This window comes from Balaenoptera borealis (genome assembly GCF_965194805.1).
Source record: "Balaenoptera borealis genome assembly, chromosome: 1".
Taxonomy (NCBI): domain Eukaryota; kingdom Metazoa; phylum Chordata; class Mammalia; order Artiodactyla; family Balaenopteridae; genus Balaenoptera; species Balaenoptera borealis.
Genome location: NC_138860.1, coordinates 164,902,873 through 164,928,967, shown reverse-complemented (window position 1 = coordinate 164,928,967; position 26,095 = coordinate 164,902,873). Strand labels below are relative to the sequence as shown.

Here is a 26,095-nt window from a genome sequence, read left to right as displayed (position 1 = left end):
CTAAGAGCCCCACCTTCTCTACTGTTATTCTTTAAGGCAGCAAGACATAATTTTAACATTTATTGGTTTTCTCTGATTGCCTCTGGTCCAGTTTTGGAAGGGCTCTCTGGGTTCTTCTGGCCTTGTTTCCGGGCTGCTGCAGCTGCAGCTTTTAAGGCCCTTTTTTGCTTCTTCAGCTTTTGAGCCTCTTGGAAAACCTGGGGATGAGAGAGGGCAGGAAAAAACTTTGTAACGCTATGCAAAACCTCTGACTTCGAGCACCTGGGGTGGGAAATGACTCCCTCAGATGGTCGCCCTAGCCTTTCTCTATGGGCTTCGTGCCCTGGGAGCCACCTCAAAGCCTCGGGGCCAGCTCCACGCATTGCTCAGGAACAGATGACCCCTCCTTTCTGCTCTCCCCACCACGGTCCTGGAGTGGGGCCAACCAAAGCAGCAGTTTTGACTCGTACCCGAATGCACAGAGCCTTCTTGGTCACCCAGCGGCGGTGGGGTTTTCGGGAGTACAGAGGGGGAAAGGTGTACTCAATCCCCAGCTCCCTGCATGTCTTCTCAAAGACAGCATAGTTGGTCTTGCGGAGGTTTTTGAGCATCTTTTTCCTCTGGTCAATGCTCATCAGCAGATAGCGCTTGTGGGCTTTGTCCTGTACGAGAGTTGGTATTACTTTGAGTATTATGTAAGTAAGTGGTGTGCCACTTCACAGTAACAAAGGATGTTCATTTTACCCTGGCAATGAAACTTCCCCACAATCTTAGGCAAATATTAGTGCAACTCTGAGGTAGGTAGTGTTACTGTTATTCCCATTTTACAGATGGGAAAATAAAGGCTCAAAGATGTTAACTGATTCATCAAAGGTTCTAGAACTGCTAGGTCGGGACCTTGTGTTAGGTCAGGTCTTGAATCCAGGTCTAGTGGTCTGACTCCACATCTCACGCTCTTTCCCCTGTACCACCCACTCAGCCTCTGCACAGCTCAGCAAACTGTCAGCTGGGGTGGAGAGGAGGGAAGGCTTAGGAAAACCCCTGCCCTCAGCCAGGCACTGCTCCCTCAGTGGGGCTGGCATTCCATACTCCAACTCTGATCTCCAAGGAACAGCTCAACTAGCTTCAGGGAACACTGAGGTGCTAGGTGTGGAGCTGGGCCAGTCTGTGTTCACAACCGTGTGTTTATTAAAAATACCAGCAATTGCCTAATTATAGCAGCTCTGTGTCCGACACTGTGCTGAGATCCAGCAGAATGGTTAGGAATGTGGGCCCTGGAGCAAGATCACCAAGTTTCAAGTCCTAGCACATCATTTCCTAGTGGTGTGCCTGTGCCTGGAGGGATAACTTAATTACGCCAGCCTAGCTCATTCTTCTGTACAATGGGATACAAAGACAAGTATAAGGGTTAAATGAACTGATGCATGTAAAGTATTTAGCATGAGGCCTGAATACTTTATACGCGTCATGTTGGCTGCCATTACTTCATACAGTCCTTGCAATCCTGTCGGCGGGTACTAGTATGATCCCCATTTGACAGACAGGAGAATTGAGGCTTGGACATGTAACTTCCCCAGGGCCACACAGCCAGTTAAGTGGCAGTGGCAGAGCTGGGATTTGAACTTGGGGCAATCTGACTCCATGCACGCATTCAACAACTATTTATTGAGCGCCCACTGTGTGCCACACGCTGTGCCCTTGCTCTGAAGTTTGTGTTCTTGACCATTGGTGACACTCAGCACTGCCCTGTAAGGCTCCCATTTCACCCCTGGAGGTGGGAGGGAAGTGCGTTTCCCACCGCAGCTGAGGGGTGGGTGCTCTGCTGCTCTAGCCACCTGGCTTCTCAAGCTGTTTCTCTGGACCCAGAGGCCATCAGTACTCAAGCTCCTCTCCCCCAGCTAGCTGTGAGTGAGGCCCAAGGGTTACCTTTCGATGTTTCTGCATGTGTTCTTCATAACTGTGGATCTTGACAGTCAAGGCAACAACTGAAACCACAAACCACAGAGGATGAGAGCTGGGCACAGAGGAAGGAAAAGCCAGACCTTGGTTATGTTTTAAGACCTCAAGGAAGGGCTTCCCTGGTGGCACAGTGGTTGAGAATCCGCCTGCCAATGCAGGGGACACGGGTTCGAGCCCTGGTCCGGGAAGATCCCACATGCCGCGGACCAACTAAGCCCAAGCACCACAACTACTGAGCCTGTCTGCCACAACTACTGAAGCCCGCGTGCCTAGAACCCGTGCTCTGCAACAGAGGGAAGCCACCACAATGAGAAGCCCGCGCACCGCAGTGAAGAGTAGCCCCCACTCACCACAACCAGAGAAAAGCCCACGCGCAGCAACGAAGACCCAACACAGCCAAGAATAAAATAAATAAAATAAAATAAATAAATTAAAAAAAAAAGAAGACCTCAAGGAATAACAATCGCCAAAGCTCTTGTACACCTCTCTATCACTCCCAGAGCACTCTGAACTTCAAGATCTCAAAAGACTTTGGATTATCTTTCCTTTAGAAAGCAAAGCATAAGGAAGGGAAGCTCCTTAATCTTATAAAGGTATCATCCCCAAACCCCAAATCCCAAATTAGCATTCTTTTTTTTTTTTAAGAAATTCACGTTCTTTTATTTATTTATTTATGACTGTGTTGAGTCTTCGTTTCTGTGCGAGGGCTTTCTCTAGTTGCGGCAAGTGGGGACCACTCTTCATCGCGGTGCGCGGGCCTCTCACCATCGCGGCCTCTCTTGTTGCGGAGCACAGGCTCCAGACGCGCAGGCTCAGTAATTGTGGCTCACGGGCCTAGTTGCTCCGTGGCATGTGGGATCTTCCCAGACCAGGGCTCGAACCCGTGTCCCCTGCACTGGCAGGCAGACTCTCAACCACTGCGCCACCAGGGAAGCCCCCAAATTAGCATTCTTAATGGTAAAACTTCAGAGCATTCCTGTTAAATTCAGGAATTAGTCTGGGATGGCTGCTATCATGGTTTATGATTCAATACTGCCCTGGAGGTCCTCACCAATGCAATAATTTAAGATCCCAAAACTGTCAAGGGTCTCCTCCTTGCCTCTTCCCTTCCAGCTGCCATCCTTATCTCTGTGTTTTCATTAATGAGTTTTCCGAATTATCAGCTCCCACTCATCTCCTAAAGCCCCAGAATATCCTTCTCTCAGCTATCCTCCTGTTTAACTTAAACCTATATTGCAAAGGCAAAAGCAGAAGGTGGCCCCAAGGGAGAGGCTGTCACTACAGCAGGCCCTTACCGTACACACACTGAGCTCTGGGAGCACCGTAGAGAGTGCAGTGGCAACGCTGGCCCTGACCCCATGCCCTTTCACACCACCTTAACTGCAGAGTGGAGACAGAGACAAGCTCTGGTTCCTGAGGAGCTTGGCCTGAGCTCATACAGAGGTACGAGGCAGGACCTGGGCGCTGACTACAGCATCATGGATAGAGTCCAGTTTTCACTGTCCTTGGTCCTTCCCGTCTCTCCCTTTACCAAGCCACATCTAATACCCGCGTATCTGCAGGTGAGGGGCCTGGATCAAGTACCAGCTAGCAGACTCCCCTGCACCCCCACTCCCCAAGGGCCCCCCGACCAACTTCGAGCCTCCAGGGAGCCGGTGTCCTTAGGGTTTTCCACGACCTTGTTCATCAACTGCTCTTTCTTGATTTTTAGCTTCTCTTTCTGTTGAAGAGAGAGACCGAGAATCTGTGAGGTCTGCCACCCTGTAAGAACTAGCCCTCATACCTCCAGGGCCAGGGCCACAGTCGTAGCAACTAGGCCACAAGGCTCAGGGCGTGACTTTACTCTGCTCCTCAGGGTATGGTCTCTGGCCAACCACATGGCTGTTCACATCTAGGTGAGCCCAAGGCCAATGCCACTGACAGGAGAATGTTGGATGAATGTCCCCAAACCGTGCTCACTCATTCAGGCATTAGATCTTTATCGAGTACCTACTGTTTGTCAGGTGCTAAGGGTACAATGGGAAACAAGACTGTCCTGGCCTTGGAGGTGCTCAGTCTGGGGGTATTGACAAGTGGATATAGAATGAGAGTGGGATAAGTGCTGTGACTTGAGAAGCATGGGCTGGGAGGTGTTACCAGGGTAGGAGGGAGTCTCAGAGGAGAGGACTGAGAGAGGCCAAGGCTTGGCAAAGGCCACTCACCTGGTTGGCCATTTCCAAAGATAAGATTTTTTTCACGACATCATCAACCCTGTGGAAAAACCACAGCAATGAGAGACAGGTGTCAGCGGGGGTGGTGGGTGGGAAGAAGGAAGGGGAGCAATGCTGTTTTCATTTTAGTTTGAAAAGCAAGGATGAGTGAAAATTCCTTTTACAACATGAGTCTCTCTGGAAGTGGGGTGCCATTTCCCAGGGATTCAAAGTCAGCACGGATCTGATTTGCTGGGCTGAGAACATGGAATGATGTGATAACTACAGAAAATTGGGGCTGTCAGCTCAAGTGTTTCAGGCTTGTCACAGGGAGAGCAAAAAGAGGATTTCCATTTTAGCTGGAATATGGTTCTATCTGTCTTGAGACACTTCAGTTCTACAATCATTGTTTCTTTCTCATGTCACACTGCACAGCGGGAGGGACGGGAGGGGCTGCCCAGCTCCCACTGCACAGGACAGGGGCTGAGCAGAGGATCCTGGTTTTGGTATCTTTCAGCCCTGGATTCAAACTCCAGCTCTGCTCCTTAGGAGCTGTATGACACTGGGCAGTCTGATAATCTACAAAATGGGGACACTATTTCTTCCCTCACAGGATCAAGAGATGAAAGATTTCTACAAACACCCGTGAGGCATGGTGCCTCCTTGGTATCTCATGGTAGAGGGTCTTTACCCAGAGCACAAAAACGGCAAGCAGGTGTGCTCCATCTGCCCCTGCTGCCCACTCATCCTCACCATGCCTGGGCTTCTGGAGTTCTCTGCCCTGTTCCATATTCAAGCTGCAGATATATCAGGCATCTACCTCGAAGGCCCCTCCTTGCCAATCCTCCCAGGGCCCCCTGCCTCATCAAGGAGATTTCTTCCTGCTTACTTCTCAATTCCAGGGATGTCCTGGTAGTCCTTGAGCAGCATAGAAGGGAGCGGGTCATCTTCATGGCTGGGCTGGACTGTCAAGTGGAGGGATGGAAAACACCCAGAGTCAACTCTCACTGCCCATCCTCCCGGACTTGGCTCTTCTCACCAACTTTGTCAGAGACATCCAGGGTCTCAAGCAAGGCACTGGGTAACTCCGGGCTCAGTTTCTCCTCTGCAAATCCTGTGGGCATCTGCCTTGATATTTCATGCTGGGAGTAGGTAGCCTTTCCCAAGACCCTGTACTGTGCCTGCACTTCTCACACACCTGTCTGGCTCTACAGTTATCAGACGTCCCGCTAAGATGGGTGCTCCTGTGGACGGACTGAGGTCGACTCCCTGTGAATCCCCCACGTCTGGTCTGTGGCCCAGCACAGAATAGACACCCAACTAATGCTCGCTGGCTGACTGCATGAATGAAATAAAGGGCTTGAGGAGGGACCCTGAACTTTAAGATGCCTGAATTGTAGACACCAAATAGAGATCACAGGAAACCCTCAGCCTTGGTGTGTGCTTGCAGGTGAGGGAGAGGCATGGGAGAGATCAATTTGCCTTCTCCAGTCAGCCTCCGCTCTGCCACTATGCAAATAGTACTAACTAAATAATACTAAGATTTAGTAAGAGATCTGAACAGCTATGCAGACTGCCTGGGAATGGGAAACCAGACCCTCCCCCTCGGAAGGGCGGACACGAAGCGCTATATCCCACCCTCCACCTTCCCTCCTCTTGCCCTTCATGCAGCCTCCAGGCCCACGGCTTTGTCATAAGGTGGACGTGGGCTTCTTCGCAGGACCTCCGGCCCACCCCTGTCCCCCGCACCCCCCTCCCCCCCAGTGGCTCCACGTAGACACCTCTGTCCCCTTGGCCACCCCAAGCCTTCCAGGCAATCTAATCTCTCTTCCGCCCCAAATCCCACCCAAGAGCCCCTACCTGGTTTCTGGGTGGCATATCCGCGGGCGGCCCGAAGGATGAGACCTATACAAAAAAGAGGGGGCTGAGGACATTCTCCTTCAACAGTCCAGCCTCGATTCTCGTCTACGGCCCTCGCGTTACCCTTCTTCCAAGGTCTCGGCCCCTCTGCGAGAACCACAGTCCCATTTCTTCCGCACCCCGAATACCCCATGCCTCTCCCACCGCGCCTTACTTTTTCCCCACTCACCACTCTTTCTCCTGCCGCTACACGCCGCCCCCCTCCCCCCTAACCTCTTCCCGCGTATCCTCTATCTCCGCCGAACCCCACTTCCCTACTTCCGCTGTGCGGCTTCTCAGCTCCTCACCTCCAGGACGTGAGGGAAGGTCCCGCTGGACGGAGAGAAGCTTGGCGCACCCTCCGCCCGGCAGCCCGAGGACTGGGGCCTGGGTCACTGCCTGGGTCCGAATCGAACTCAGCGCCCTCCATGCCACCCTCAGCATGCTGGCTTCTGACCCCCAAGGGACCCGCCCCACGGCCGCCGTCGCCTTCGCGGTACGGCCTTGGTTATACGGGCGCCGCCATGTTGGCTCAGGCTCGACCAATCGAGTGCAGTTGCGAGACCGGAGCAGATGAGGACCGAGATGATGGATTGGCAGGCGGGACTCAGTGATGTCGCGAAGTTGGGTCGAGGGGAGAGGTCTGGTTAGCAGTAGCGCGAGTTTGAGGGAGCTTGGTCGTTGCCTGACATCGTTAGTGGCGTGAGGTGCTGTATAAACTCTAAGATGCCACGTTTTCTTGAGCATGCCTCCCGCCCTTAATCCCACTCCATGTTCCTGACCTTGGGCCCCGATTATCTTGGGGGCTTCCCTGGGGCCTGTCGTGTCTTCTTCCCCCAACCTAGTATTTCCACCCCGTCTCCCTCCAGAGTGCAGGATGGACCCCTGTAAGAACAACTAGGTTTCAGCCCTCTTCTCTGGCAGTGTTGTAGCGTGGTGATTAAGGTCGGTGATTTTGGACAGCCCTGGGCTGGAATCCTAGCTCAGCCGTTTACTGGCTGTGTGATTCTGTGTGCAAGTCACTCAACCTTTCTGGGCCACAGTGTGCTTACTCAACCATGAAATGGGAGTGGTAATAACAGTATCTACCTTTTAGGTTGTTAGAGGATTAACTGAGGCAGTTGTGTGCAAAGCACCCGGAATAAGTATTCAAGAAATACCAGCTTTGATACTTGTGAAATGAGGGGGTGTAAGGACAAATGCCAATTAAAAGTAGGAAAAATAAATCTTAATTTTCCCCGGTGCAAAAAAGGGAAAGACTCTTCTCCCCCTTGCTTTTCTTAGAGCATTTACTTTAGAATACGTGTAACTGTGAGTTCTTTCTCTGCCCTTTTGAGATGTATGTAAATCTTTTTAAAAGCTAAATAAGCCTCTTGCCAGTTTTACAACCCAGGAATGTGTGTCTCAAGGACCTGGGAGCCATCTCTTTGAAATATCATTAAGAAAGATAGAGCCCCTGTCTCCCAGTTTCTGCTGGAGGGTGGGAGCCTAACTTCAGCTGGTGCCCAGCTCCAAGTTGCAAACCTCCCTCCTCTCATAAAGATATGAGAAATTTATTTTTCCTTTGGTTAATGGCAATTAGCAGACCCAGGTGGCTACCCCATTTCCCAGCTGAATTTAGGATGACCCCTGTGTGACAAATAGTGCTGTCACATCCTCTTGCTTGAGGACTAGTGATTATCTTGAGAAAATGTATGCAATGAGTTGTATCCGCTTGGCTGTGTAAACAGATACAATTTCTCTTCATCTTTGCAAACTCTGGAGCTGATTGCCTGTGACATTCTGGTTTAATTCTCATCCAATTAAAAAAAAGTTTTCTTCCTCTTTTACCCTTGTGGAGAGGTTTTCTATGTTGGCAGGAGATTTTGTTTTAAATTACATTTCTGCAACAGGGGTTACTCTTTTCTGAGGTCTGTTCCCCATGTCCCACAGTTCTCTGTGACTCCCTCGGTAACCCTGGCCACCATACCCTAATGGTCATTTCTCAAGTCTCCATCACTAGAATGGGAACTCTTTTTTTTTTTTTTCTGGCCTCACTGTGCAGCATGCGGGATCTTACTTCCCCCACCAGGGATCGAACCTGTGCCCCCTGCAGTGGAAGCGCGGTGTCCCAACCACTGGACCGCCAGGGAAGTTCCTAGAATGGGAACTCATTGAGGATGGACTGAGCCTAGTCATTTTGGAACCCCCTCTGCCAGCACAGGGCCTAGATGCTAGGTGAGGGCTGGCTGAATGAAGGAATTAAGGAAAGAATAAATAAATGAATGATTCTAAGGAGTAACCCCCCTCCCCCCGATTTCTAGGGCTCTGAAAAGAAAAAGAACAGAGATTCAGGCACACTCAAGAGTTTCTCAAAACCAGGCCAAACCAAATCAGACCATAAACCAGTTTAAGAGACTGAAATTATAGGAAACAAGTACAAAAGCCTAGTGGGCAGGGCTTGAAAAAGCATTCTCTGGCCTTTGAAGTGGGAGGCCCAGCCCATGGAAATTGGGGGGATGGGGGAGGGATGCTAGGGGCCAGAGATAGGGGGAGACTGGGAGCCTTTCTGCCTTTCCTGGGGCTGGGGGTTTTTTAGTGGAGGGCTTACTGACCTCCTCTTCTCTGGATAGCCCAGGCTTATCAAGAAGCAGGCCCAGGTGGGGAGTTCTAGGAAGCCCTAGAAGCCCCCAAGACCTTCCACCCCACTGACCCGGAGCCCCTGCAGGAGAGGGAAGTCAAGCAGTGGCTCAAAGATACAGTCATCCTCTGGGTTTGGGACTAGGGGCTCTGGGGTCCCCAGGGGGCTGGTCTGGAACCAGAGGTTCTCATAGGACTTGGGGCTGGGGGTGAGGCCCCCCAAGAGAGGCTGAGTGGAGTCGCAGCGGAGGTAGTGCCCAGGCCCTGGGCCTGTGGGGCTGCCCAGCACCTGCACGTAAAGGACCTGGTCACTGGTGCCAGACTGGGGCTGGGGCTGGGTACAAGGTACTCTTGGGTCCCCCTGGAGCACATAGGCCTGGACCAGGCTGGGGAGGCCACAGGTCCCTGAGCTGTCATTGGACTCCCAGGGTCCTGGCTTCTTCTCTTCCTCCTCCAGCACCGTGATCCTGGTGATGGGCGGCATGCTGGAGTCCCGAAGGCTGGGCAGCTGGAAGGTATCCTGGACATAAAGATGTGGGGTGAGAGCCTGGTTCATTTCAGATATCTGCCCCAGCCACTTCCTGCTGCTTTTTGCTGAAACTCAAAGGGTTACTCAAAGGATGCAAAGCATCTCATATGTTCCTGACACGTGTTATGTGCTGTTCAGACTTAGTCTGGTGAATCTCCCCAGCGCTTCTGCATGGGATTAGTCCCATTTCACAGTGAGGTGACTGAGGCTTTGAATGGGTAGAGCAGGGATTCGCACTCAGGTCTGCTTTGCTCCAAAGAGGTGAAGTGATGGGAAGGCCCGAGTACTCATCCTCAGAGGGGTACCCCTTCACTTTGAGCCTGGGGTGGGAGCCTAACCCCCAGCCCCATTTCCCTTTCCCTGCGGTTTCTCACCTCCGTTGTGATGGTAGGCACCCAGGAACCCAGGCTGCTGTGGGCTGGGTCTGGAACACTTGGCCAGAGGGGATTCTTCCTGCTGGAGAAGGGGGTGGGTGAAGGCTAGGTCAGGCATGCCCTCCCATCTTTCCATCCTTTCTCCCACCTACTCCCAGCAGCTGAAGGGACGACCCCTTCATGTAGAGAGGAGAAGGTGGAGGGCCTGACTCCCAGACCTGGGTCCTGAGGCCTGGCAAGGCTGAGAGGAGCCTAGACTGGCTCACTCAGGCCTGCGCTTCCCTGTACGCAGGGTTCGTTGGGTGTCAGGTCTCTCAAAAGGACTCACCTGGGTCTGCAGCAGAGCTGGGCAGCCCCACAGAGGCAGATGAGCAAGACCAGGAGGCTGAAGAGGCCCAGGAGGATGTGCAGCTCAGACTCCTCTAGAGTGAGGGGAAAGCCAGAAGAGGCAAGAGTGCACGTAGGTAAGGCTGGGTCTCCTCCTTCAGACTGGGATCCAAGGGCAGGGCTGGGTCTCCTCCCTCAAATCAGGGGATCCACGCAAGGCTTATCTACTTTCAAAATGGAGATCCTTTGGGTGAGGCACCCTCCCAACAGCCTTGTCCTGCCAGCCCCCTTCTCCCCTTACCTAGGGCCAAGGTCATCAGGGTGAGGCTTGTACTGTTGGTGGCCCACGCCTGGCTGGCAGCCATGAGGTGGACATGGTACAAGGTGGAAGGCTCCAGGCCACGGAGGACAAAGCTATGGGAGGAGGCGTTCAGGACAGTGTCTGGAGGAGAGGAGAATGGTGAGTCTGGGCTGGCTGCTGAGCCTCCCCAGGGCTTCTGAACCCGCCCTCCCTGGCCTTCTGGGGCTGTGGGGCACTGAGGATAGACTCACAGAAGGACTGGTCCTGAGCATTGGTCCAGAAGATAGTGTAGTGGGTAAGTGGGCTCTTCCCCAGCTCAGGGGCCTCGGGTACCCACTCCAACTGGGCCCAAGTCTTGCCAACGTGCCTTAGATGCAGCTCTGGGCCATGGGAGGGGGCTGCCAGAAGAGAGAGGTACAGGGGCTGACAGGGAGCGGGGCAGCGGGGAGAGCCCAGTTGGACTTGTTGTGGATCCCCAGACCCCAGAACTGGGACACTTTGTGGGGGTGGGTGATAGAAGAGAGTCCAGGGGGACTCATGTCCAAGCCTCATTTTCCCAGGAACTTTCCCTGCATCCCACCGACTGCTAATAAGTGGTGGAGCTGGGATTTGAACCTGCTCTTCTTTGACTCCAAAGCCTCGCTACCTGATTTCTGCCAGGCCTGATTTTGTCTGGTTCATTATTTGATTTCTGCCACTGACTCTCTAAGTTTATGCCAGGTCCTCAGTTTAATTTTTTTCACACGTGACACCTGATCAGTTTTTGCCAAACTTGCTCCCTGAATTCTGCCGTGCTCACTGCCCAATTTCTATTACCCCACCACCTGACTTCTTTCCAGCTACAGGGGTCCAGTGTAAGCCAGAGGTAACCTTAGGATTGGGAGAGACCCTCTTCTGGGCCAGAGGTAGGGGAGGAAGAAAATGTTCCCTCGTATTCCTGATTTTGGGGGCCTAGACAGGCCTTGAGAGAGAGGAGGGGATTCTGAGAAAAGGCTTGGTGGCTGACGAACCCATCTCTTGGGAGTAGGCATAGATGTGCTGGGAGGGTCCTTTGGTGTCCTGGTACAGGGGGGTCACAGTGATCTCGTAGAGCTGAAAGGGCCTGATGTTCTCTGTAGAGAGAAAATAAGGTTGGCACCCTGGTTAGGGGCTAGCCTCTGATGATGGTCGGGGGCTAACCTCAGACTTCAGGGATAACCTGGACCTCATTCTGCAGGGCTGGCCTCTGCAGTCTCTTCTTCAGACCATTTGGTGCGGGTAAGGGGCAAAGAGTGGAAGAGAGAGCTAGGAAGGTGGCAGAGTCAGGGCTGGAAACAGAGGATCCAGTTAGACTGCAGGAGGGACTTCCTGATTCTGAGGATGTGAGATGAGAACAGTGAAAGAACAGGAAAGACTGGGGAATCTGCTTCTTTAGGGTGGTTCAGCTCGCCCCTTTCCTACTGTCAGGCAGGTAAAATGTCCCCCCCTCTCCCAGGCCCTGCCCACCTGCCCAGCCCCCCAGGCCTGCCTCACCCTGCAGCAGGGTCCCTGCAATGCTTCCATTATGCTCCATCCTCCAGGTCTTAGGGCTGCCGCTGGGGCTGGGGGGACCGAGGCCCCACTCAATGACATAGCCCCGAGGCTGAGGGCTGGGGGGCTCCCAGCCCACCCAGAGGCTGTGAGGGTCTCGAGCCATGGTGTGGAGTCTGCCCAGGGGTGGGCCTGGAGACAGAGTAGGAGATGATGACATGAAGATGAAAAGAATGCAGGCCCTGGAGCCAGATGCCTGGGTTCAATCTGGCCTTTGCTACTTACAAGCTGGGTGACCTTGGGTAAGTCAACATCTGAGCCTCAGTTTCCTCATCTGTAAGGTGGAAACGATGATAAAAGTTTCTACCTCGTAGGGTCATGGTGCAGATTAAATGAGGTGGTACATGAAACAGGCCTGGCATGGAGTTGTGCTTGGTGATGATGAAAGCTAACGCTGTGTGGTTCTCGGTATGCATTAATTCACGGAGTCTGCTAACAGTCCCATTGTGGGGCACAACTACGGCCCCCATCTTAGCAATGAGAAAACTGAGACAGGGAGGGTAAGTAACTTGCCTAGGGTCACATGGCTGGGAAATGGGAATATTAGCTATTGTTATTGTGAGTCTCACTTCATGAGGACCCATGTTCAGGGGCACCTGGGGTTGGTAGTGGCTGATCCCCTGAGAATGAGCAGTTAACTCAGGGACTGTGTTCTAGCTGGAAAAACTTAGGGCTTTCTTTCCCATTTCCTTGGCAGAATAGACTGTGTGTGTGTAGGCACCACCACCGGCTTAACCTGGTTCTAGCTAATGATAATAATAATAGCTAACACATATGGAACAGTTACTTTGTGCCAGGCACATGTCTTAACTCGTAATCTTCACAGTGATGCTTTGAGTTAGGCACTGTATCATCCCCATTTGCTAGATGAGTAAACTGAGGCCAGGGAGGGTAAGTAACTTGCCCAGATCACATTGCTAGCAAGTGACAGGGCTAGATTTGAACCCAGGCAGTCTAGCCTCCGAATTTACATGCTTAACCATCATGCTCTACTAGCTGCTGGCCCCCTTTACCTCCGCTCTCCAAGAAGACCACTGGGGTGGGATGAGAGGTCCCAGCTGTGTTATAGGCCTCAAGGATCACCTCCCGAACTTCTGAAGGCAGTTGGAAGGTACAGTTTAGCTCCGTGGTGTTGCAGAGCATTGGGTCTGCCCCAGCCTGGTCTGAGGGTCTCCAGGAGACCAGGTACCCTTGGATCTGCCCACTGTCTTCCTCCAGGGGAACTGGCTGCAGTGGGCATAGGGGGGAAAAGATAAGGGGATGCCCAGCTCATCTGGAGTGGAGGAGAGCTTCTAGATGGGGTGGCCATGTCCCAAGAACTGAGCCCCCCAGGCTGGGAGCCAGCCCTCCTCCCTCTCTCCCTTCTTCCCTCTGTGCCAGGTCCTAGGAGGGAGGGAAGGAAAAAGCAAGTCGGTGTATGCAGCAGGCACCAAACTAGATGAGTCCTCCACTGTAGTCTCTCCAGAAGGGCACTACCCAGCTTCCTAGGCACATGCAAAGTGCATGCAAATCACCTACAAATGCATCCAAGCCTCCCAGACCTGTTGGAGTCCTGAGCCCCAGCTTGCAGGGGTCTGTTTGGGTTGAAAGAGGTGGAGGGATGGCCTTCAGAGGGGGTTACCTGCCAGAACAGCTGCACGTCCACCGTCCTGGGGTCCAGCTGCCTCTGCCGCCACCATGTGTCCAGTCTGACAATGGGGGCTGTGGATAGAGCAGAAAGAGAGGGTCAGGGAGGGCCCTGGAGGCCAGACTGGGTCCTGATGGCTGCTCCCAGCCTGTTACCACCCACTTACCCCGTTGTGTGGTGGTCAGCTCCAGGCTGGGGCTCCAGTTGCTCCAGTGGCCAGGCAGGCGCCAGCGGGTGCAGCGCATCTGCAGGGCGTAGGCTGTGGATGGGAGGAGCCCGCATAGCTCATACTGGAGGGTCCTGGAGGGCAGGGCGCCCACCTGGTGGGGGGGGCGTGGCTCTGAGCCTGGATCTCTGTGCCCTTCGGTGCCAGCTCAACTTACCCTGCCCTCAGCCAGCCCCACCCCAGACTCCTGAGGTTGCCCTCCACCTCACCAGGTCCCAGCTGGCTTCTCCAAGCCGAGGCTGGTGGCGCAGCTCACACTTCTGATCTATGTGTAGGCTTGGCTTCCAGGTCTCCCAGCGCAACCTCAGGCAGCCTGGCTGGGGCGGGGCCACCTCAGGGCTGGGCCCCAGGGCCCACAGTGTGGGGGGCTCCAGTTTCACTGCCAAGAGAGGGGTCGTCAGACCCTTTCTCTGATCAGTCCTGTTGGGCTCTATCCTAGCTTCCACTTGTCTCCCTGTCTGTGGTTCCATTTCTTCTCTGGGTCTCCATTTATGGGATCTGTGTGTCTTTCTGTCTCTCTCTGTGTCTCTTCATCTCTGTGTCATCCTGTTTCTGCAGGTCTGTCTTTGTATATGTGTCTGTTTCTCTCTCTGTTTCATACTCTTGCCCCAGGGCCTTTGCATTGGTTGTTCTCTCTGCCTGGAGCACTTACCTTCCGGATATCCAGTGGATTGCTCCCTCATTTCCTCCAAGGATCTTCTCAAATGTCACCTTCTCAGTGAGGCCTTCCCTGACCACCTTCCTGAAATAGCAATAGCCCCTTCTCCCCATCGCAGCCCCCTCTCCCCATCGCGTCCCCCTGCTCAATTTCCTCATCACGCTTGCCATTACCCGACATTCTATTTTGTTTATTTTGCCCACTGGAATGTAACATTTCAGGGGCAAGATTTTTGCCATTTTGTTTACTGCCGTATCCCCAGCACCTAGAACAGTGCCTAGCTCAGAGTGGGCACTTCAAGAAATTTGCTGAAAGAATTAATGAGTGTATCTCTTTGCCTCTGTGTTTCTTCCACGTCCTTGTCTGGGTCTCCATAGCTCTGTCTACGACTGCATCCACTTTGTTTTTCTCTCTCCTCTTCCTCCACCTCTAGGTCTTCTAGCATCTCATTGTCTGCCGCTGAGTCTGTGTTTCCCTCCCCGTGCCTCTCTGTGTCTGCTCATGGTGGGGTCGCTCCCCTCCCCCACACTCAGTGTCACCCACCGACGTCCATGGGGACAAGGCACAGCTTCGGGGACACGCTGGTTCCCAGCGCGTTCTTGGCCTGCACCCAGATGCCCATATTCTGGTACAGCTGTAGGTGTTTGCGGGGGATGGAGCAGTGGCTCTGCCTGTCCTCAGGCACGCAGTCGGGGATGGGGTCCTCCTGGCTCTGGCAGTTGCCCCGGCTCCTGCCAACAAGCCAGGCTTGGGTGTCAAGCGGTGGAAGAAAGCGAGGCTCCCTTCTGCTCCCATCTTTGCCTCTGGCTCCCCACCCCTACAGTCCTACCCATGCTCTGTCCCAGGACCCAAAGGAACGGGGGCTGGTGTAGAGACCCATACTCACTTGAAGCTCTTCAGGGTGAAGTTCGTGGACAGATGGGTGTTGGGGCCTGGCTCCCACTGGCAGGAGAGGCTGTTGGTTGTGAGGTTCATGAGGCAGGACAGGTTGTGGGGTGTGGCGGGAGGGTCTGTGTATGGGGTGGGGAGAGTGAGGGCTTCAGGTAAGACCACTCAGAAAGCTCCTACTGGGACCACTTGGCCTCATTTCCTTGCCCTGGGTCAGTCCCTTGTCTCCATGCAGGGTGACCCCAGAGAGGCAGCCCTGGGGGAAGCTAAGTTACAGGCACGTACAGGGATAAGTACCACAGAGTCTCCAACCCTCTCAACTCTGCCCCCTTTGACAGTAACAGTGTAGCATCTGGTTTTCATCCTGGTTCTGCCATTCATTAGCTGTGTGATCTTGAAGTCACCTAACGGCTCTGTGCCTCAGTTTCCTCATCTGAAAAATGGGGGTAATGGTAATATACCTACCCCCTAGGGTTCTTGTGAGGGCTGAGTGACTTACTATGTATACAGCGCTCAGAGCAGTGCCTGGCATATAGTGAGTGCTCTGTAGTGTTAGCTTTCACTGTTGTTGATTCTTAAACGAGAACCTTGGTCTTTCTTTGTTTTTAGTTATACATTGGCTTGGCACAAATCCATCCTTCTCAGTTTGAATAGAAGGCTGAGACTGGGGTAGGGGAGAAGCTGGGAGCAAGCCCAGCTCATAGAGAATGTTCTCCCTGGAGACACCCTCCTATGGCTGGGGGCTTGGTCTTACTCGGCAGCCATATGGAGTAGTGGTTACTATACTGGCTTTCGAGACACACTGCCTGTTATAAATCTTGGCTCCATCCTTATTAGTTTGTGACCTTTAGCATGTCACTTACCCTCCCCGAACCTCAGTTTCCTCATCTGCAAAATGGGGCTAAATAACACTACCCACTGGTAGGGAAGATGACATGATATTGTGCCTTTAAAGTGCTTATTGAGCAAGAGCTCAAGAAAGAATAGTTCTTATTAGTATTGGCAGGAGGGCATTGGAGGCAGAGTGGGTGGATGGCTGCAGGGACTCACAGCCTGCCTGTAGCTCAGCCTGGTCCAGGATCTGCAGGCTGTTGCCCCAGTGCAGGCAGCAGGAGAGAAGGGCCCGAGAGCGGTTGAGGTGGGGCAAGGTGATGGTGGACTGCAGGGTCCCATTCGGCAGGTACTGATGCCTCTCCCCGGGCTGAAGCTCTGCTTCCAACTTCCATACAATGTGCGATTCCGAGCCCAGGTGGCTGCAGTTCTGGCTGATGATGCAGGAGGCTGTGATGGGATCCCCCAGGCGGACGATGGGGGCTGAGAGGCTGATGTGCCCGCACTGCTCCAGGCCTGGGGTGGAAGAGAAGGGGCCATAAGTGACTCCTCTGCCTGGCAGAGCTGGGCTCCTAGATTCAGTACCCCTAGACTCTGTGCCTTTACCTTCATGCTTTAGCTCCCAAGACGTGTCGCTGGAATGGGGAGGGTGTGTATGGGGACTGTGAGAGGCTCTGGGGGTGAGATCAAGATAGCGGTGTGTGGGTAAATGTTTATCAGCTGGCTATACAGAGAGAAACAGATCCTGGTTTGTAGCCTGGGCTGCTTTCCCTGGTGTAAATATTCCCACCGTGGCTGATTTCAAGCTACCAGTGTGACATCACTGAATGTGAACCTGGGAAGAGATGTAGACAATCAGCGCTTGCAAGCCAACCCCAGCACACCACCAGATGGGAGACTAGTCCCCTCCCCAGCAGTGGTGAAACAATGGTTAGAATGATAGGAACCCCACAGCCACTGCAATCTTTTCAGATTTCAAATCTGATTGTTACCCCATCTTGATCATAGCACTTCAATGGCACGTTATTCCTCTGAAAGGCAGTATGGTATGATGGATAAGAGCATGGATGTTGGAACTAGACTGCCTAGGTTTAGAGCCTGGTTCTATTGCTTATTAATTATGTGACCTTGATGTGTCACTGAGACTTTCTGTGCCTCAGTTTTCTCATCTGTAAAATGGGGATAAAAAGTCCCTACCTTAGTTTTGTTGGAAGGATTAGATGTGAGAACACGTGTAAGGCACTTAAAACAGTGCCTGGCATGTAAATATTTGCTGCCATGATTAGGATAAAGACTCAGATCCTTCTCACAGCCCTTGTGGCCTGGCCCCTGCCTAACCCTCCTGGTTCCAGCTCAGACCATCCTTTTCCAGCTCCCATCACTCTGGCCTTCTTGCTATTTCTTGAAAACACCATGCTCCCTCCAATCTCCAGATCTTTGTACCTGCTGATCCTTTTGGAGGGGCTCCTTTTCTTCTCTCCCACTCCTCCTTCACCTGGTTAACATTTAGGTGTCTTGCGGGGAACCAGACCAGGTTCTGACCAACCAGACCAGGCCAAGCCCCTTGAACATTCCCAAAGCTCTTATTATCCTTCATAATTATGTAGTCGTGTGATTATTTGCTTGTTTGTCCCCCAAACTAGACCATGGGTTTTGTGAGGCCAGAGACCTTGGCTGTTTCACTCATTGCTGCATTCCCAGCACCTAGCACAGAGCAGGCCCTTGGTGGATATGTATGGAATAAACGAGTAAGCACTGCAGTTTGCCCACGATGTCTTCTCTCCTCTCCCAGGTGTTCTTCAGCCCATTTTGCTGATGGGGATGCTGAGCCCTTAAGAGGAGGAGCAATTTGTTTAGGGTCACAGAGCAAGTTCTTGGAGGCTTCTACTACTCCACAGACTCAGAATTTCAGACTAGAAGGAAACTTGCCAACTGTTTACTTCAAAACTCCACCTGATACTGAGTCCTCCACAGCAGGGCTAGGATGGCCTGTTTTTGTATGGCCTGCCAGCTAAGAACATTTTTTATATGTCTGAAGGGTTAAAAACCAAACCAAACAAAAAACAAACAAGAACATGCAACAGAGACTGTATGTGGCCTGCAAAGCTGAACATTACATCAAAGTTTGCCGACCCCTGCTGTGCCTTGGCTTGCATACCCCCAGAGATGGGAGGCTCTCCACCTATCAAGATAGAGTTTCCATAGTCTGGAGAGCTCTGCCTGGGATTCTTTTTATTTTATTTTATTTATTTATTTTTTGGCCGTGCCACGTGGCATGCGGGATCTTAGTTTCATGACGAGGGATCAAACCCGTGCCTCCGGCAATGGAAGCATAGAGTCCTAACCACTGGACCGCCAGGGAATTCCCTGGGATTCTATATTTCAGGATTAAAGCTGCCTCCTTACGGCTTCCACCCTGATCCCTTTGCTGCCCATGAAGGCTGCACAGGACTCAGGGGTTCCTTCTGACAACACGGCAGAGATTTGCAGACAAGACCTGGGTCTTCCCCACCTTCTCCAGGCTGGCCAGCCCAGGTCCTCTCACTTTTCCTCAGAGGTGGTGGTTTGCCTACAGAGGTCTATGCATGGGAATCTGGCTACCCCACATCTGTGGCCCAGTTGATTCTTTCGGGATTCTCTGGGAATCCCAGGAGCACTGTGGCAGTGCTGGGAAAGGCCTCCCTCCTCCACCCCCAGCATCTCTCCCTGTGCTCCCCTCTCCCCTCGGCGCCCTCGCTCCTGGCCACACTCACTTCTGGGGAACAGCAGGATGATCAGAGCAGCTCCCGCTAGGTTCCAGGCTCCCAGCCCCGCCATAGTGCCGGCTTGGTGCTCACCTGGAGGTAGAGGACGATGGTTAAGGTCATGGGCTTTGCAGTCAGAGCTGAGCTTAGTCCTTGCTCTGCCACAGTGTGGCTTCGGCCAGGTTACTTGATCTCTCTGAGACTAGTTTCATTGCAAAATGGAGGTAACAACAGCCTATACTGCATAGGGTTTTGGGAGGAAGACCCAAAATGATACAAGTCAAGGGCTTCACACAGTGCCTGGCACATAGGAGACGACTCTGTAAGTGACAGCCGCTGTTATGATTCTATTTGCCTTCCAGGAGAGAGCAGGGAAAGGAGCCACAGGGAACAGTATTCTTCTCCACTTCCGTTCTGTCTTAGCTGGGTTGCCCCCCACAAAGCAGAGCCTGAGATGAAGGCTTGCATGCAGGGAGTTTATTTTGGGAAGATTCCAGGAACAGAGTGAGGGAGTGGGGAGAATGAAATGGGCAAGGAGGGAAAGCCAACACAAGGGTTCGTCATCAAGCCAGTCACATTTATGGACAACTGGGACTCAATCCCGCTGGAACCTTCCAAGGAGCCATGTAGAACACGCCTCAGAACTGTCCACCCAAGGGACAATTCATCCCTTGGCTGGCTGAGAGAATGGGAACATTTATTCACCAATTCCTGCCCCCCGTTGGTCAAGGGCTGTCCCTTGGGGTATTAATTCTCTGGCATGTCCATGTTGCACATGCATGAGTACCAGACAGGTCCTCCTGGGTGAGCCATGCTCAAAGTCCTTTCCTCTGACGCTGGTGAGCGTCAGAGACGCTCCCTGGCAGAAAGGGACAACTCCACAGAGTAGCTGAGGACAGGTTACACCTCGGGAAGCCGGCTGCCGCAGAGATGGCTAAAGGGAAGGTGGGCTGGAGGATACCCCCAATTCTGGGCACAGACCTCTGGAGGCCTTCTGGGACCAGGCATCCTGTGGTCATGGCGACAGTGCCCAGATGGAGGGAGCATTAGTTCCCTCTAATTAGTTCATTAGTCTCAGGAAGTATGCATAGGTTTCTACTGCTGGGGTGGGCTTCCAGCCTTTCCACTCTGCTCCCATTGGGGTCTTGGGGCCAGACACCTGATCCTCCAGCACTAATTGACGCTCTTGGTGGCAGGTCAGTGGGAATCACCAGCCTGTACATACATGAACACATACATGTAGGTGGTGTCTCAGCTGATCCCCTGTGCTCAGAAAGAATTAAACTCCTCTCCCTTTTCTCTCCCTCCAAGAGAGAGGTGTGAATAAGAAATGCCCAGATACCCAAGGCTATTCCTGCCTTCCTGGGTCTTACTTAAACCCCTGGTCTATCCTTACGTGTTGCAGTATCAGGATACCAGGTGAATGCTAGCCCATAAGTCACCTTTTTGCAAATCACGAAAAAAGCGCCCCTTCCTCTGGACAAATGCAGCCCCACACTAGGACCTGGCAACTAGAGAACAGGCTGAATTTCAACCTGCGCTTGCTGGGCAGCTTTGTGCAGTGAGAAACCTGCACAACTGTTCAGAGCACCCCAGTCTACCAATCAGTGGTTGGCAACTTTCTTCTTACAGCATGCCAGTATGATTATCCACCATGCCCACTTGTTGGGGAAGATTTAACCTCCTTGGCCCAGATTTTGGGACACTGGTGACCATCTCCATGTATTTTTGATCATATCCCAGCCCTCCTGCCCAGTGAAGTACCACTTCATCCCTCTCCATTGGCTCCTGTCCAGAGTGGGCAATGCAACCCCAAACCCCCAGGGGCCCAGGCATCCTTTCCCAGGGTTGCCAAGGGTTGGCACATTTGGCATCAGTCCCTGGTCCCCCACGGCAGCCCTGGGTGCTCCCTACCCCAGCTGAGTGGGATCTGGGGCCAGGTAGAGCATGGTCTCACTCTCTGGGGGCCCAGCCCTGAGTCAGACCACCTGGTCTGAACCCCGGCTCCGCCACTTACCAGCTTGGTGACCTTGGACAAGTTACTTCACTTTTCTGAGCCTCAGTTACCCCATCTGTGAAAGAGGGATAACAATAGCACCCACTTCTCAGGGTTGTGGTGAGGATGAAATGAGATGGTCCGTGATAAAAGCACTTAATACGGAGCCTGCATAGAGGAAGTACTCAATAACCATGTTATTTTCACGCGCCATAAAGCGGGACACCGCCTCGTGGAATCAGCATGGTTTAGTGCCTCCCTCCCCTGCTTACAGGCTGCGTGGTCACAGCCTCCTGGGACTGCCACCTTGCTTTTGTCTGTGTCACACCGCACATTTCAAAGCCCCATTTCTGAGTCCCCTGCTCCTTGGCCCCCCAGTCTCCCCTCTTGCTCCAGCCATCTCGGCTCACTCTCTGGCCTCTCTCTGAGTCCCAGCACACCACGCTGTCCCCTGGGGTCACTGCATCACTCCCCCTCCTTTCTGTTTTCCGCTCCTTTCCCTCCCATCACACTCAACCTTCTCCAGTTCACACCCCTCTCTCGCCTGCTCTTTCTACTCCCCTTCACGTGGAGATTCTTTCCATGGGAAGAGGGTTGGGGGGAGGAGGAGGCTGGGAATGAACAAAGGGAGAGGACTTCCCAGATGTGGTTCAGACAGAGAGAGACAGGCGGAAAAAGTAGGAAAGTGAGATACACAGACCAAAACGATGGAGAGAGACTCACAGAGATAAAGACTGAGGCAGGAGAGAGAAAAGAGCCGGAGACAAGAATGCTGATACACAGAGACCGAGGCACTCAGAGGCTGAGAAGCAAGAGATACTCGAGATTTTAAGATTCAAGAGACCAAGGGAACCGTGAGAGACAAAAAGAGAGGCACAGAGAGACTCTGAGACGGACAGAGAGAAGCTCAGAGGCATGGCAAGCCAGAGAGGGGCTGAGGAGGAAAGAGAGATGGAGAGTGAAATAGACAGGGATGGAGCCCGGGAGCAGCTAAGACATAGGTTCAGAGAGAGAGACAATGAGTACGCCCTTCCCTGAGTCCAGCCCTTTCTTGAGCCCAGATCTGTCCTCAAAGAGATATTTGTCTGTTTGTGACTTCCCCAATGCAAAGAAAAGTAGGGGCACCCTGGGAAAAGTAACTCAGCATCCGGGGCTCTTGGTTCCAAGGGACAAATCCTAAAGGCAGGAGCTCTGCTCCCAGGCCCCCTGCATACGGACACCCTTGACAGGCTGGGGGAGCGTAACTGGGACTCCAGGGTCCCCTCGAGCCCAAGGCCCAGCCCTCCCTGGGGCTCCCCTACTCACGCTGGAGCCCGCGGCCGGGCACCCGCCTGGCCTCTCTGGTCTCTGCTCTCCTCTTCAAGGCAAGTTCCTGAAAACAGCCACAGCCTGGCTGCTCTCCCCAGCCCTGTCGTTAATGGCTCGGCCTCTGACAGGCGCAGGGGCTGTGGATTGCAACACCTGCCCAGCCTCCTTCCCGCCCTTGCATTGTCGAAGCTGGCACGGGCAGCCCCTTCCTCCCAGGAAGGAGCCTAGGAGGGAAGCTGGTGGGGCCCGGGCAGCCTTCCTGCCTCGGGGGTCTTAAAGGGGCAGAGGGATGTGGCAACGTTATCCCCCTCCTCTGCCTCCGGATTTCCTGACCTCAAAGCTCGGAGGCCGGCAGGGCCCAGGCTCTAACCCGCCTGGGTGCCATTCCCATGCCCCCTCACCCCGCTGCCCTGGGGGAACATCACTTGGAGACAGACCCTGGCTCGAAGGCTCGCTCGGCCCTAAGCCCCTTTTTAGCACTAGACTTGGGGCCCTGATCCTCCCAATATTCAGAGGGGCGTCCTCCAGGTTACAGGGAACTCTGTTACACAGTACCTTCCTCCCGACTCCCTCTGCATGGCATGTTCCTTACTGTGGCCCAAAGGCCACACAGAGGAATGCGGACTCTGGCGACAAGACAGGGGATTGCCTGTGAGGCTCCGGTCTTCACAGGCTCACTAGAGATTAGTAATGTCAACTCACAGTGATTCTGCCAAACTGAATATTTTTTCATTGAGTGAAACAGACTACATTTTATGTCTTTCACAATTCCTCTGCAATTGTTTACAAAAAATTTTCTGTGCATTTTTCTAAAGAGGGTTCAGACTGTTCACAGTTTATTGGGTTTATGATGCAATAAAGATTAGGTACCAACAGACTAGCAGAGTGTCTATAACATACGATCCTTTTTAGAGAAAGTGGGTTTCTGAGTCTGTTGTGATGGGGCAGACCTGGGCTCCAGTTCTCGTTCCAGTACGAAATATCCAACTGTCTGCAGCAACCTCCCCGAGGTGTCCCAGAAGCCTCACATGCTCAACAAATCCCACTGACTCCTCTTTCAAAATATAACCAGAATCCTGGGTAGATAGGTATTCACTGTAAAGTTCAACTTGGCCATATGTTTGGATATTTTCCTGATGAAAAATTGGAAAATATAAATATCACTTAATCCAATACCAGCCAGCTCTAAGCCATCCTTTCTCTTACCTGGATCGTTGCAGTGGCCCCCTCCCTGGTCTCCCACTTCCATTCATCCTCATCCCCCCGACCTGTCTATTGTTCCTTCAGCAGCCAGTGTGGTACTGATCAAACAGAAGTCAATTCATGTCATCCTCTGCCCCAAACTCCCAAGGGCTCTCATCTCACTCAAAGTCAAAGTCCTTTCAATGACCTACAAAGCCCTGCTCAACCCGGGGCCCGTTCCCTCCCTGGCCCCTCTCCTGTGATTACTCTCCCCCTTGCTGCTGTGCTCTAGCCACTCTGTTGCCTTGTTATTTCTTGGACTTGTTAGGCTCCCTCCTGCCTCTGGACCTTTGCACTTGCTGTTTCCTCTGCCTGGACTCTTTTCCCCCAAATCACTCTATGGGTCACTCCCTCCCCTTCTTTGGGTTTTTTGCTCAAATGTCACTTTCTCATTGAGGCTTTCTCTGACCACCCTTTAAAAAAATTGCAACCACTCCTCACTCTCTAGCTCTCTTTCCCCCCTAATATTACCCTTTTCACCATCTGACACTGGCTGCCCCCAGCCCCACCTCCCACTAGAATGGAAGCTCCATGAGGGCAAGGGTTTTAGTCTGTTTTGTTTAGAACTTTATCTCCAGGGACTTCTTTGGTGGTGCAGTGGTTAAGAATCCGCCTGCCAATGCAGGGGACACGGGTTCGAGCCCTGGTTCGGGAAGATCCCACATGCCACAGAGCAACTAAGCCCGTGCGCCACAACTACTGAGCCTGCGCTCTAGAGCCCACAAGCCACAACTACTGAGCCTGCGTGCCTAGAGCCTGTGCTCCACAACAAGAGAAGCCACTGCAATGAGAAACCCGCACACCGTGACGAAGAGTAGCTCCTGTTCACCGCAACTAGAGAAAGCCCACGTGCAGCAACGAAGACCCAACGCAGCCAAAAAATAAAAAAATAAATAAAATTAAAAAACAAAAACAAAACCAACTTTATCTCCAGGGTCTTCAACACTGTCTGTCACATAGGGAGCCCTCAATACATAATATTCGTTGAGTGAACGATTGAATGGATGCATCTTCCCTCCACTTCACCAAACCTGTCTCCAGTCCCTGCAAACCTCATCTTGGTAAATTATATCACCCCCAAGTCCCCCAACCCAGGGACCCAGGAGTCATTCTTCACGCCCCTCCCCCACACTGTCACATCCAGTCAGTTCCTAATGAAGGAGAATGGGGCTTTTGTTCAACATTCAGAAAACTTGTTCCTCAAGTAGGTTGCAGGGCCATGATGGTGAGCAAAAGCAGCCTTAGTTTCTGCCTTGATGGAGCTCTCAGGCTTATCAAGAACTCAGAAATTCATCTCCTCTCTCTGCCTTTGTCAGGTCTCCCCACCCCTCACCTGGACACATTGCTGCCTCCCTCGGGGGCTGAGCCCCTGTCACCTCCGGCTGGCCAAGTCACTCTATGGGTCACTCCCTCCCCTTCTTTGGGTTTTTTGCTCAAATGCCCTCAGGGAGCTCAGAGTCTAGAAAGGGCCGTATAAATATCGGCCCTGCCCCCTCTTGGGCACCTTGCCTGCCCTGAGCATCTCTCTGGGCTGGGTCGGGTGCCCTCCCTCCTTGGTGATGCTGTAATGCTGCAGCGGCTGTTGTCTGTCTGCTTCCTTCATTAGACTGTGCGCTCCTTGAGGGCAGAGACCACATTCTCTTCTCTGCCTGCAGCCTCAGCACAGGGCACCCAGAATTCTCAGTGCAGATCTACTGGACTGCGGACTTTGGAGAAGCTGATTACCCTCTCCAAGCCTCAGTTTCCTTACCTGCCACAGGGGTAATAACTCCTCCCAGGGGTTTTGTGAGGATTAAATGAGCTATGGGAGGTACGGAGCCTAGCATGGTAACAAGCACGTGGTAGGTGTTCAAGAAAATTCCTTTCTTTCTGCTCTGCAGAGTTCAGTATGTCAGAGCAAGACTCTACTGATCTCATCTGTGCTCCATTCTCCACTGAGGACCTGCACCAGGCAGTGGAGCTGCCGCAGCTGAAATGAAAATTAGACTTAAGGAAAAACTTTCCTTAGGTAAGAAGCATTAGCAGATAGAGAGGCTAAGAGCAGAGGTTGAGGAGTAGGCTGCTTCGACTTCCCACTTAATGCCGTGTGGCCCTGGGCAAGTTGTTTGACCTCTCTGAGCCTCCGTTTCATCATCTTTAAAATGGGGATAATGTTAGTATTTACTTCAGGGGATCCTTGAGGGAAATCAGTGAACTAATGCGTATGAGACTCATGGGACAGAGCCAGGCTCACAGTAAATGCTCAATAAATGTTTACTCTGGTGAGCTGGAAAGCAGGAGACAGCTGTGAAGTCAACCCCTCCCTCACACCTAGTGTCCGCTTTGTGGATACTTCCTCCTCCAGCTCTCCTGCCCCGCCCCCTCCTCCCTCAGACTGGGTGGCCTCTGGGGACTGGAAATCCCAGTCTGGGGGTTCTGCAGTGGATGGGGAACCCCATGCTCAGCAGCCCTACTGTGGGTGGGGTGGTTTTTGTTTCTGCGGGCAGAGGCCAGGTGGGCCAGCCAGGGTGAGTGTCCAGAGGCGGAGGCTCTGCTCCTCCGCCAGGGGCTGGTTTGGCTGGAATACAGCAGTCGGCTGAGATTGTGCAAACAGGTCATTGTGCAAACACGCCCCCGTGTGTGACCTCGATTGTGCAAACAGGTGTTTACTGGAGGCTGCCCAGCTTGGGCTGCCCGCTTACAAAAAGCGCCTGAGCTGTTGACTCAGAAGGAACCAGAATCTGGACACTCATTCTTCCTTGAACACACCCTGAACTTTCTGCCTCCCAGCCTTGGCTCAGGCTGTCCTCCCTGCCTGGAGTGCCCTCCTCCACCTCCATCTCTACTTGTT

General features: G+C 52.9%; 2 protein-coding genes across 4 annotated transcripts; both read right to left on the bottom strand.

Annotated features, from left to right (window-relative positions):
* Nucleotides 1-47: 47 nt before the first annotated feature.
* Nucleotides 48-6,582, bottom strand: MRPS15 (mitochondrial ribosomal protein S15). The gene is made up of 8 exons (XM_082363514.1): nt 6,335-6,582; nt 5,988-6,032; nt 5,017-5,092; nt 4,140-4,188; nt 3,574-3,658; nt 1,906-1,964; nt 450-641; nt 48-197 (listed from the first exon to the last, which is right to left on the bottom strand). Exons 1-8 carry the CDS (start codon nt 6,468-6,470, stop codon nt 60-62), a joined length of 780 nt encoding a protein of 259 aa, XP_082219640.1. The 5' UTR covers nt 6,471-6,582; the 3' UTR covers nt 48-59.
* Nucleotides 6,583-6,648: 66 nt separating this feature from the next.
* CSF3R (colony stimulating factor 3 receptor) lies at nt 6,649-24,652 on the bottom strand. Of its 3 annotated transcripts, none has more exons than XM_082363089.1 (17): nt 22,021-24,652; nt 20,737-20,791; nt 18,729-18,812; nt 16,195-16,491; nt 15,143-15,266; nt 14,800-14,987; nt 13,808-13,977; nt 13,539-13,692; nt 13,367-13,446; nt 12,759-12,972; nt 11,689-11,877; nt 11,187-11,288; nt 10,428-10,574; nt 10,177-10,317; nt 9,877-9,970; nt 9,549-9,630; nt 6,649-9,165 (listed from the first exon to the last, which is right to left on the bottom strand). In XM_082363089.1, exons 3-17 carry the CDS (start codon nt 18,790-18,792, stop codon nt 8,686-8,688), a joined length of 2,526 nt encoding a protein of 841 aa, XP_082219215.1. In that variant the 5' UTR covers nt 18,793-18,812; nt 20,737-20,791; nt 22,021-24,652; the 3' UTR covers nt 6,649-8,685. The 3 variants fall into 3 exon arrangements, with proteins under 3 accessions (XP_082219215.1, XP_082219216.1, XP_082219217.1); XM_082363090.1 differs by having other exon boundaries at nt 9,549-9,627; XM_082363091.1 differs by lacking the exon at nt 10,428-10,574.
* Nucleotides 24,653-26,095: the final 1,443 nt, after the last annotated feature.